Source organism: Mus caroli, chromosome 17 (genome assembly GCF_900094665.2).
Source record: "Mus caroli chromosome 17, CAROLI_EIJ_v1.1, whole genome shotgun sequence".
In the NCBI taxonomy this organism is placed as follows: Eukaryota; Metazoa; Chordata; class Mammalia; order Rodentia; family Muridae; genus Mus; species Mus caroli.
In genome coordinates, this window is record NC_034586.1 from 69291089 (window position 1) to 69304332 (window position 13244).

Sequence of the window (13244 nt, forward strand, 5' to 3'; positions counted from 1 at the left end):
TACTCAGGCCGGTTTCTGCTTCCCTAACTAATGCAGTCTCAGGTCCCGCGCAATTGGATTGGAGCAGAAGCTGTGCTCCACTCACCAGAAGTCTCTCATCTGGATTCTTATATCTGCCTATCATCCATGTTACATGAGCTTGGTGCTACCGGTTCCACACCTCACTCTGTGTTTGTGGGTTCCTCCTCACAGCCTCAGGACCAAACCTTGCATTTGCCAATCACTTATGAAATTGTTTTGCTTTGTAACAAAAGCTTTGATGCTCAAATGGACATTGTTTATTTTTTTGTTTTGATACAAGGTTTCACTATGTAGCCATGGCTGGCCTGGTTATTATCACTTTGTAGACCAAGTTGGTTTCAAAGATACGCCCCACTCAGCTTCCCAATGCTGGGATCAAAGGTGTGGGCCACCCCCCCCCCCACCTTCAGGACATTAATTGCATTGATAAAAGATATTCAAGCTGCAGGGCCAGGAGGCAGGAAGCATCTATGACGGCAAGGCACAGGGCTGGAGAGCCAACATTGAAACAGGGCAGAGGGGCTTGCCCACACTTACTTGGCATAGGCTTTCTCCATCAGGCAGGGCCAAAATTCCTTGTTGTTTCCTCGAGGATGCACAAAGAGGAAGTTATCACCTATGACGGGCAATCGGTCATCTATCACTACTTCCACCCACTGGCCACACTGCCAGAACTGGAAGAAAGACGAGGATATGTGTGAGGTCCCTGAGCTCCTGTGTCTCAGCATTGCCCTGCCCCTGGGATATCTCCACCCCCCCAGACACAGGAACTCAGGAGGGGGCTTCTGCACCTTTCTGACCAAGGCCAAAATATTGTTGGAACACAGCTTCTATCACCCAGCAACAAACTCCATCCAGAGTAAAACCCAGCCCAAAGGGCATATGTATGTCATCTCCAAGGGCAAAAGGAAAAACTAATGTGGTACAAATCAAGAAAAAAAAAAGGGCAAGCAGCTCAGGGAAATCCAGGCAGGGAAGAAGGATGCGTGGGGTGTACTTTGCAATTAACCGTAGCTTTATTTTGACATATCCTTTGTGAGCTTCAAACAGACACAGGAGACTCCAGATCTTTTTTTTGCACACACAGGGCAGCAGGGGGAACATATGTTAAATAACAAGAGGAGTGGCAGGTACAGGGCTGTGACAAGGCAGGACAGCTGACCCAGAGCTCAGGACTCTGGGAAGGAAGCATGACAGGCATATTGCAAATGCACCTCAAATAATGAAGACAGAATGGGTGGAAGGCCTGGAGGCAGAACTATGTGACTGGCTCAGGAGGACTGAACAGTGACAGCCTAACTCTGGCCCTTCTGTCCTCATGTCACACTGGCCTTGCTATGATAAAAGGGAAGTGAGAGTGCCCAGCGCTCTTACTGCTAAGAGCATAAATGTACCAGATGTTCCTCTCCAAAGCAGACTGCTTTCATCTTTAGTATTCAACTCTAAGTGGTTCACCCGGGGACATCAGCAAATGAGGAACATTCATTACAAAGCCAGCCTTCTAAATGTCTTTGTTGGTTTCCTTTGGACTGGATGGAGCATCAGGACTTGCAGTTTAGGGCTGAATTGGATAAGGGTATGCGTCTCCCAGGGGAGCTTGCTAAAGTGGGGTGGATGTGAGTGCTCACCCACACCACCCTTTCCAAAGCTGGATGACTCAGAATTGTCATACACACTGGAGGACACGCTATCAGAACAGGGATGGAGACAGAGAATGAGATGTCAGTGGAAACAAGGAAAAGATGTTTTCATGGTCATTAACAAGCCAGGGTACTACAAGTGGCTGTGGCACAACTGGATGAATGTTCCTCCTGAAGCAACCGGTAAGCTGTGTTGGAGTAAAGTTCAGGAAATAGGGATGCTATTGAGGGTCATTAAGGAACGTTAATTATAGTCCCAAAGGGTAGTCAAGAAGGCCATTCATTCAACTTTGGACTACTTGTGTATAGATAGAGTGGATACTGTCCAGTTGGTAGAATGGTGCCTGGTGTTTGGGTTTTGCCTCTTATTATTTAATAACAGTTACTAGGCAACACACTTACTTTATCTTGAGTCAGTTCCCATTTGTCAAATGATAAGATGAAAGAATTACCTAGAAGGCTAAGATTGAGATCAGATGAGACTGAGAGGGACAGTGTGGTTCTGAGGAACTGTGACTTATAAACTTTTATGACTGTTTTGTTTAGCACCCAGAATGGTCATGATAAACAAGGGTGCTCTGGGACAAGGGGGCCAGTTTTGGTCAGTTTTGGCCAGTTTTGGCTAGTTTTGTCTTAGGAATCATGATCATCTCATAGGACTGACTGATCAAACATGCTTTTTCTATGCGAGAACACCAGATAGACTGACTGTTGCCAGGTGTGTGTGTGTGTGTGTGTGTGTGTGTGTGTATGTATGTATGTATGTATTTTATAAAGTATTGATATATGTGCATAAATAATATTCAATACAGACAAAAAAGTAAGCTGACTGATGGTCAGGAATGTAGTCATGGCCTGTGTTTCCTGGGTGAAGAAGATAGACATATGGATAGTACTTAAACCCTTCAAAAACCATGCAGGTGTGCTTGACATGGAAAGAAGAATTTTTCTGGGCAAAGCATCCTAGGTGCATGGGCACTGTGTGTTTTCTAGAAGTGGAGTCTAAGTTCACAAGTGATAGGAAGAGACGTACAGAAGCCAGTAGATACTAGGGAGCTTTTACTACAGTGTGCGCGCGCGCGCGTGAGTGTGTGTGTGTGTGTGTGTGTAGCACAGTATGTTTGTGGAGGTCAGAGGACATCTTGTTGGAGACAGCTTTCCCCTTTCACTCTGTGGGTCTTGGGGATTAAACAGGGGCCACCAGACTTAATATACGTGTAGAGGCAGAGTCATCATACCAACCAAAGTTCCTGGGGTAATTTTCCAGCTTTCTTTGGTACCTAGAAGGGCAGAGTGTGTCATGCTGACCCTCTGGTTAGTCTATCCACCCAGCAATGCTGGCAGTCTTATGAGGAGCCTGTGCTCAGTTCAGTTCTGGCTGTTCTACATTGTTCTTAGTGTAGTTTTTGGATCACTATCAGCACAGCATCTCTAGCGAGCCTTTCAGAAGACCTAGTATTGTCTAGTTGGATTTTGGGAAGTAGGAAAATGAATAAAAAGGAGGTACAGCAATGATGGAGTGAAAAGTAGTCTATAGGCTGAATGTCTTATTCACTATCAGGAAAGAGTATGTATGTATTATACATATAGGTGTATGAGCACATACGTGTGTCTATATATGTCTATGTGTGTGCATACTGCCATGATTGAGCTATCTCCCTAGCCCAAGAGTATTTCTTTTAGTTTAGATATTAAATTTTTATCATACGTATATATGCCTGTCTGTGTATGTGTGTGTGAATCAAAAGATGACATCATTTACCCAGGAGCTGGAGTTATGGATGGTTGAAACCATTCAATGTGGATGCTAGGAACTAAACTCGATCTGCTGTATGAACAGTAGGTGTTGTCAACAGCTGACTCATCTCTCCATCCCCTAAGAGTAATTTTAGAATTATACACATCTGGATGTATCCTAGAGAAATGTCTGAACTCCAGAAAGAGAGGGAGGGAGGGAGAGAGAGAGAGAGAGAGAGAGAGAGAGAGAGAGAGAGAGAGAGAGAGAGAGAGTCAGTCTATTAGAGAGTTAGGGTTTGACAGCACATGTAGCATGTAAAGTTGACTGGATTTTGCACAGCAAGGAAAATTATAAGTCAATGGGACAATGAGAACTTTGAGGAAAAGCAATGTGACAGAATAATCCAGATCAAAATGAGATGCTCGTCACTGAGACCAGATATACTCTCATGTAACTTGGGAAGATGATGCAAGGGACTACTTCTCTCTGCTGAAGTTAAGTACACAAAATCTCAAGGTAAAAAAAAAGCAAACAAGGGCAGAAGAGGTTGCCAAGCAATAAGCACTGAATACCAGTATCAGTGAAAGTGAGGTTGATAAAGCATAAAGAAAGACCCAAGAGGCTCTATGTGTGCCTGCATATGTGTGCCGGTCAGAGGACTCTGCTGCAGTAGGTTTCGTCCTTCTGCCCGTTGGGTCCTGGGTCTTGAACACAGATCACCAAGCTTGCTTGACTCTTACCTGCAGAAATATCTTACTGGTCCACACCTAACATGATATTAAATGAACTATCAGAGACTCTCAGAAGCAGCTTTAGTTGTATTGTGAAACAGTCTTTCTCATAAAGCATAAATATTAATAATAATCGAAGTAATAAATAACTCCAATTATCTGTGGGTATGAGGACAAATGTTTAGATTGTTGTTAGGAATTGTGCTGATTTAGTAAAGTAGTGGCTGCATATTCTTCTCCAAGACAAATGACTTCCTCAGCACTGATTACTTAGCTAGGTTTCCGGTACCAGGTATGCTTTTCCTCCTGTTGAGTCCAATTAGGGAGTTGTTGGTTACTGCCAAGGTGCATGTGCCACTACTGCACTCTTAGGGTTATTGTGCTATGCTGCTCATTGTGATGGTTCATGGGCATCATAGTTGGGTAGGACTTTTGGTTGGCTCCCTCCTTTGGAAGTTTGCATGGTGCTTTCTGGTACTCTGAAAGCTAGTTCTCATACAAGCGAGTAACATTACACACACACACACACACACACACACACACACACACACACACTTAATAACAAAAGAGGCCATGAGTTTGACAGAGAGCAAGGGGAGAGTTTGGAGGGAGGAAAGGAAAAGGAGAAATTCTATAATTATATTATCTCAAAAACAAAGCTAAAAAAATAAATAAGTCCAAGAGAAACAAGTTATGCAAACCAATTAATAGCTGTAGAAGAGTTAAAGAAGTCATTTTTTTTTTTTTGGAAAGATTTGTCTGTTGTCTGTTATGCCTCCCTTTCGGTCTACTTTGCTAAATGTTTGATTAGCAAACATTACTCAAACTATTTCAAATAACCAAGGATGTAGTAGCATCACAAAGATAGTGTAACTCAAACATGATTTAAAAATAACATAACATAGAAAGTAACTTCAGACATAGCACAGGCACAGAAAGTCTAAGGAAACTCGTAGCAAACCAAAGCTGATAGTATCAGGAAAGCCCCTTACTAAAATTCATAGGAGGTATGAGTTTGACTCCTGTCACTCTGATTCAGGGGCTGTGACAGAGCAAAAGAGAAAAATAATGACTATGGTCATAAAATGAGGAGAAAATACTGCACCTGCTTGAATATCACATCATTAGGTAAGTAAAATAATCCAGATTCAATCACAGAAAAAAGAGAGAGAATTCGGTGGGGTGTTCAGAGAGTTTACTATGAAAGAGGTGGTTGTTTCTCTCTTTTTTTCCCCAGCAATATCTGCGTGGATAGTGGGGAAGAAAAGCCAAAAGAACTTCACATTGGCCACACAGTTGTAAACTATTTGAGCATAAATTTAGCAAGAAGAATACAGCACCAATACAAAAACGTAACTGTAACATTTTATGGGCAGGCATAAAATCAGTCCTGAATAAATGGAAAGATAGACTTTTTTTCTGGAAAGGAATAATTAAAACAATAAAAATGTAATTTTTCCAAATGAATACATAAATTACATGCTGTTCTATTCTACATCACAGTGGCTTTTCTGTTTAATTAGACAAAATTGTTTTAAAATCCCCATGGAAGAGAAATGTGCAAAGATTACCAAGGTATTTGAGCAAAGGGGAATGAAAAAAATGAAGCAGAACTTATCTTCCCAGATGCTGTGATTCCCAACCTGGTCATGAATACCACAGTGTGGCACAGAGGCAAGAACTCAGTGCTTGTCACCTTTAGGTCAGTGATTCTTTCACTAATTGCTATGTACCCCACAGAGCATGGCCAAAGGACTCCTCTACTTCCTGTTTCTACCAGTTTGTTTCCATGCAAACATCTCAGCTCTCCTCTTCTCTGGGTGTGACTGGGCCATTAAAAAAACAAAACAGAACAAAAAACAAAAACAAACAAACAAACAAAGCAAAACAAAAAAACAAAACAAAACAAAACCGAACCTTGTTTTGGAGGAGGAGGAGGAATACTGACTGACAGATGTCACCTTCATCTCAGGCTCCCAGGCCATTAGAATATTCACGACCCATCAGTTTCTCATCATAGGAGAGTACACTTGTGGTATACATACCCGGAACTGGAAAATCCCAGCATACTGGTGCGAATAACTTTGGTCCATCAGGATCTTCTGCAGACATTGCGGGTCCTGGGTCAGGGAGCCCAGTGCGGCCAAGAACCAGCAGTCTCCTGGGAAGGATAAAACCATAAGAGGCAGCTCATTGTACCTGGAAATCCCACCCCCTAAATTTTATGGTTTCTGTATATCAAATCTCCATATGAGTACAGAGTGAACATCAATCTGAAATCTTTGAGACCAGACATTTTTACACTATTTTAAATTTTGGATTATTTTCACATACATAATAAACTATATGGGAATGAGATCCAAATCTAAATGTGATTTCCTTTATGTTTCTCATACATCTCCCTCATATACTCAGACTTATTTTTCTTAAGCCTTATTTTTCACACACGTGTTTTGACTGTGACTTCCCATGTGAGATCAGGTATATAATTTTCTTCTTGTGTAGTACTGAAAACCTTTCAGAGTTTGTACCTGTTAAAATTTGGGGGTTTTGGGCTAAGGATAGTCAATCTATACTGAATTTTTGCCCAGTATAGGCTCGAGGGAGAAAAACTGGGGAACAAGATTTACTGAGCCAGTTCCAAGCAAGATGGAAAAGAGGTGCTAATGCTGGTGGTGTAGGTATTAGGGGGCAGGGGTAGGGCATGGTCTGATGAGGAATGCCAGGGAAACCCCAGACAGGCTTTGTCAATTAAAGGGTTCAACTTGCTCCCTGATACTTTTTCTTAGAATTGCCCAGGGCTGGCATCATTGCAATTTTTAAAAATCACTGAACAGAGTCAGCTATGATACTTTAGACAATTGCAGAAAACACACCGGTGTTTTCCTTAGCTAATGTTTGCCCTGCTCGTTTCTGTCAGGGGACTCTCTAGCCCATGCAGGAGTTGACTTCATTTCCCCTGGAGGGATGAGTAGCCTTGGCCTTCTCCACAGGTATCAGTGTGAGCCCTTCTAAATACCCCATTCTCCCTCTCAGTGCCCCTCCTTCACTGCCAAAGCTATCAATTTTCTGAATGCTTTTTTTTTTTTTATGCCAGCCACTGTGCTCACAAAGATACCCTCAGGACACCTTTTTCCAGTTAGGGGAAAGCCTAAAATGGGCTCATTACAGGCTGGTAGCAGTATACAGGGTAGGTATAGATAGATAGGAGATAGATATAGGATAGGTATCTATGAGCTTGGCTTAAGACAATGATTTCTCATGTGAAGACCAAGGCAAAAGGCTGGGATGGGAACTATGGAGTCTTACCTGCTATTCCTTGGTGGATGTCAAATCTGCTTGCACCTTCCAGAATGAAGTGAGGGGGGTAGAAGGGTAAATCCTTACAAAAAGACAAGGAAAAGCCATAAGCCTCGGTCCCTATTTGCCTTAGTGTGGTATCAACAATATCATTCACTTTGCCCTTGAGGGATAGAGGTTAATTCTTAAATAGGTGCTTAAAATATGAATTAGGAAACTTTCCTTTGTTCTCCAGGTTTTATTGTTCTCAGGAAAGCAGGCGTCAAAGGGGGTGGGTACACAGCTGACAAGACAGGCAATAAACACACAAAGACACCACACAAGGAAGCGCCATAAATAAGGTCTGAAGATCTTTCTATCAAGTACTCAGCCTGTCTGCTCCCAACAAGCCTGTGTTTTATTAGAAGGTTATAAACAAATAAAAATGAATGATATCCATTTATCAGATGAGACTTTGAGAACTATCAGGACAGCAGTGTTTCCAGGGAAAGCTTCTCTGTGGAAACAGCCTGCCTCAGAGATCAGCTTGGCCATTGCCAACTCTAGACACCACGCATGTGCTATGGAGGACACATGCTTTGAATTTCTCAGGTCTTTGCCCACCCTGCCCCCACCTACTCACAGACTGAGTCTGGGAGACCTCTACCCTTCCTTGGCATCTAGTCCACACACTACACCACATGCTGGCTACGTGTGATCTTTGGGCACTTCTAGGACACACCAGAATAAAGCTTTGGCTCCTTCTTCAGGGCCTGTCATCTTTCTGGATTTGTTTCCTTCAAGGAACCCAGGGGGTTTGCTCTGTGACCTCCCAGTGTGGCTCTTCATCTATTGTATATCCTTGCATAATTTGGTAATTGTTCTGCTTTTGTTCCCTTTCACATTGACATGTAAGTCTGTAGAGAGCAGGGTCTTAGCAGCCATGGAAGGACAGTGACCTACACCCTATACAACCCTTCAGTTCTTCATACACTTCCAGGGTTTCCCAGTAACAATGGGGACCAAGGATATGTGAAGGTACACCCGCCTGCATCAGTTTCTCAAGCAAGTGGCGGCCTTCACTTGCTTTGCCAACAGTGAACTGACCCCATCAGATGCCAGGGGAGGCGCAGGTTGGCTGTCCTATGGGGCCCTCCATTATATGCATGGACAACGTATACTTGGAAAGCTTTCTAATTCACACAAGCAAGAAAAACTGCCCTGAGGATCCATGATCCTGTACAGTGGCCACAGAGTTCCTTTTAAAACAATGTGGGGGCACTTAAATGACCATGGCTTGTCACTTCTGCTAGGAAAAGGAATTACAAGTCTCAAAGGAGGACTACTATCTGACTGAAAACGTGCAATACGAAAGCTCCACTCACAGGAATAGAAAAAGAAGGTAGAAGCCTGGGGATGTAGCTCAGCGGTAAAGCACTTGCCTTTCAAATACGCATGATGATCTGAGTTTGGTCCCGAGGCCTCATGTTAAAGGCCTACTCAACAAAGAGCATACCTGGTACCCAAGCCTAGCCAATTGCCAGGGGATAATGAAGTCATGGATCTTGGAGGAGAACCTATGACCACTACTTTACTAAACCAGCACAATACCTGAGGGGCCGTGGGTGTAGGGGAAAAGCGGGGAGGGAGAGAGTCCAAGTCCAGCCAGAGTTCCTGTGCTCTGGGCAGGTGGACGCGGGAGGACTGCCAGATGCTTTCCACGGGCCCAGGGGCGTCTGGCTGTGTGAAGCTACTGACTCCACATGGCAGGGGCGTGGACAAGGGGCAGCCCCCGTACCAGGTTCTCAGTCTCCCACATCCTATGCTGGATTCAGCGGAGGAGCTGAGAACAGAATAGGGGCCCCGGGCCGCACTAGGCCCTGGAGATAAGCAAAGAAGGCAGAGGGAGAGGGGGGTCATGGGTGGTTCCCACGCAGGCGAGTGTCTTTAGTCCGGGCCTTGACTGGAGTGTAGGAAGGCCTTCTAATGGGAGGTTAGGCACGTCTTGCTAGAAGAAAACCTATCCCATCTCCAAGCACACAGGCCTTGAGGAACAAAGACAGTCTATGGTTTTAGAGCTTAATTGTAGGAAAGCAGGAGGAAAGAGAGGAGAGAGAGAGAGAGAGAGAGAGAGAGAGAGAGAGAGAGAGAGAGAGAGATTAAAGCTTAGAGACAGAGTAAGGAAAGTAAAAGCTTAAGAGAGCGAGGAGGGGCCAAGCAACCCCTCTTATAGTGGGCTGTGTGATCTTGCTGTTTAGGTAACTGTGAGGAGGAGTTTAGCCAGAAGGCCAGAAGCTTGGGACATTGTCTACGTGACTGCTAGCCACATGCTCCTCCTGTGCGGGCTGTGGGGCAGTAACTTTGACAGGAGCCGGGGGTCCAGGAGACATGAAGGAACACCTACTGTCCCATGTAGGTGGAAATCACCACCTACGGGTACCACCGGGATTCAAGACCTCAACTCCACTGGAGACCAGGCTGCCTGTGCATAGCCCATTGCCCCACAAATACCTAACTAAACATTTGTCCTTATAGTCACAGGTAAGTATAGTGCTCACCCCTCATCAAAGAAACTTTTCTTTGCAATAGATGGAGATCATTGAAGAAAACCGCAACTCATCAAAATGCAGAAAACAAGAGATCACATGGTGCCCAGTTCTCAGGGATATATCTACAATGCAAACCCAACACCCAAGGCTTGGGCGTCACTGGGGGAAGAAGGGAATGGAAAGATTGTAATCGCCAGAACAGGAAGTTTGCTGTGAGACTATAACTCCTAGAACCCCAGAGAAGCGGTACCTATGAAGGTTCTTCAGTATGGATGCCTAAACATGAACTAAACAAAAATGGTACCAGTAGACATGCTAACATGGAAGGAGGAAGAGTCATGAGGTCTCCAAAACACCATAGGCAACCAAGGAATGCTGAGAGTGGAAGAAACAATCTTCTACAAGGAAGAGTCCCTCAGATGCTTATCCAACACTGAATGGTAAGATCCAAATCACATATGTATACGTGATATTATAGGAACGACTAGGTTGCATTGATATTTCAGTAATGTGTGTGTATATGTGTGTAACAATTAAAGAAAGCCTTGAATTTGAGAGAAAAGAAAGGGAGGTACATGGGAGGGGATAGATGGAGCAAAGAGATAGAGGAAATGATGATGTATTATACTTTCAAACATTAAAAATACTCTAAACATAAATAAAACTAGGGGAAGTATATATGGTAAAAAGCCAGATGTGGTGGAGCCTTCTCATAATCCCAGCAGCAGGGAGGCAGACACAGGAGGATCCCTGGGGCTTGCTCACCAAATAGCCTAGCCTACTTGGTAAACTTCAGCAGAAAGTGCAGACCTTACTATAAAAGTCAAGGTGGATGGTAGCTAAGGATGGATAACATCTGAAGTTGCCCTTTGGCTTCCATGTGCACATGCCACAGACATACGCTCACACGTGTGTGCACATGTAACTGGAGCAGGTGGAGACCACGTAGGTTTCCGGCAGGAGCATGGCCCGTCATGTAGTGCTCTTTATCCACTGCTCTGCTCCTCTGCTGCTGCTCATGGTACCGTGACCTGCACAGGAGAGTGTTGTATCTGGAGGGTTTCTGCAGACAGATTGCATATGGAATCTTGCCCTGACATTTCTCCTCAGGTGACCCGGAGACCTTGAACACTTCCTTCATTGCTGTAGCTCAATTGGCAGCATGATGACAAAATGGAGGGACAGTTGGGAGAATTGGACTCTGAAGCAGGGTGATGACCACCATTTATAATACACCCATGGAGCACTAGCTGAGGTACCCCTATGCTAGTCCCTGCGGGCTCCCCACAGACTCAAAAAGCAGGATGAGTCCTTCCATTCTGCAAATGAGGAAGGATGTGGAACACTTAACACAGCATCTGACAGGGTGTGTTGTTCAATAATTATTGATTTCTTTCTCCTGTGTGATAGCTGCAAAATTAAAATGGCTATGCTCATAGACAAACCCATAGCCTCGGATGCATTCATTATTAAACAAGACAGAATCAAACATAAATTAAGCAGTCAATTCATAGATAATAGAAAGAAAGGGACAGAAATGGGAGGAAGGAAGTGATAAGGAAAGCAACCTGCAAGTTATAAAATAAGCCAGAAATACAGCAAGAATAATAAGGTAGATAAATTGTTCTGCTCAAAATAGTGGCTTTACATAGAACTGACCTTTGATAAACATGCTAAGGAAACTCAAATACAATTAGAAATAAAAATGGCCTTTGGAAATATAAAAGCACAGCAGGAAATTTTATGTCGATCAATTAAAAATACTAATAACTTTCTAAAAAAAATTAATGACAAAATGGCTTAAATTAGTAAATTATACCCCCCAGATCAATAACTGTGGTCAATATTTTTAAGATTTCAAAGGCTATCATCCTAGTATACCCATCTATATACTTTTCCTGCTGAATTCTCCCACACGTTCAGGGGATAAACAAGTCTTGTATAATCTACAGTTTCAGTGTTAAAAAAACAAAACAAAACTGTACTGCCAATTAAGAAGCCAGTGAAGCTCTGGGCTAAGCCAAACGACCCCGAGCAGCCTGCTATCCCAGGGGGACCTCCATTTTCCTTCTACCTCTTCTTCACCTCTATCAGACTCCTGAACCATTCAGGCAAGCTTCCCTCCCCCACCCATCTTCCCTCCTCTCTGAGCTCTCTGGGACAAGCCAAGCTGCCCTAAGCAGCCTGCCATCCCAGGGAGACCTCCATTCTCCTCCCACCTCTTAGTCTACCTTCATCAGACCTGAAGCTCCTGAACCATCCAGAACTGCAGGTCTGGAAGCATACGGCCCAAGGATATCCATCACAGGCCTGCCACACCAGGACCATTGAGGTTCACCTTCCTCCCGCTATGGACTATAACAAGAACATCCAGGGACCAAAGCCATCCATATGGCTAAAGGCCCTCAAAGGAACACAGTCAACAAGTGCTAGTGCAACATGATACCTCCAAAGCACAGCTACCGAACTACAGCAAGCCCTGGATATCCTAATACAACCAAAACACAAGAAATGTACCTTCAATCCAATCTTATACAGATGATAGAGGCCATTAAAGAGGAAGTGAATAAATCCCTTAAATAAATATAGGAAAAATACAATCAGATAGAGGTTTTTAAAGAGGAAACAAGTAAATTCCTTAAAGAATACAGGAGAATATAATTAAACAGATGAAGGAAGGAAATAAAACCGTGCAAGACCTGAAACTGGAAATCGACGCAACAAAGAGAACACCAACTGGTGAATTTCTGAGGATGGAAAACCTAGGGAAGAGACCAGGAACAACAGATGCAAGCATCACCATCACGGACAGACACAGGAGATGGAAGAGAGAATCCCAGGCATAGAAGATACAACAGAAGAAATTGATACATTGGTCAAAGAAAATGCTAAATCTAAAAAAAAAATCCAGACAAGAAACATCCAGGAAATCTGGGATCTCATGAAAAGAAGAAAACCTAACCTAAGAGTAATAGGAAGAGAAGAGGGTGAAGAGTCCCAGCTCCAAGGCCCAGGAAAAATATTTTTAAAAAATCATAGAAGAAAACTTTTCCAGCCTAAAGAAAGAGATGCCTATAAACATACAAGAAGCTTATAGAAATCCAACTAGACTGGACCAGAAAAAATCCTCCTGGCACATAATAATCAAAACACAGAATCTGGCCACAGGATCTTAAGACTTCTGGTAAGTGGAACACAGCTTCTGCTCCAATCCAATTGCGCGCGGGACCTGAGACTGCATTAGTTAGGGAAGCAGAAAACCAGCCTGAGTAGGGCCACAAGCCTC

General features: G+C 43.6%; 1 protein-coding gene across 1 annotated transcript in view; it reads right to left on the reverse strand.

The window, feature by feature from the left end:
* The window catches only part of Capn13 (calpain 13), an 88744-nt gene that overhangs the window by 49259 nt on the left and 26241 nt on the right, over positions 1-13244 (reverse strand). Inside the window, exons 3-5 of the mRNA XM_021150095.2 lie at positions 7440-7512; positions 6176-6291; positions 559-695 (exon numbers count right to left, since the gene is read on the reverse strand). Coding sequence (XP_021005754.1) covers positions 559-695; positions 6176-6291; positions 7440-7512 — 326 coding nt within the window. The remainder of the gene's footprint in view (positions 1-558; positions 696-6175; positions 6292-7439; positions 7513-13244) is intronic.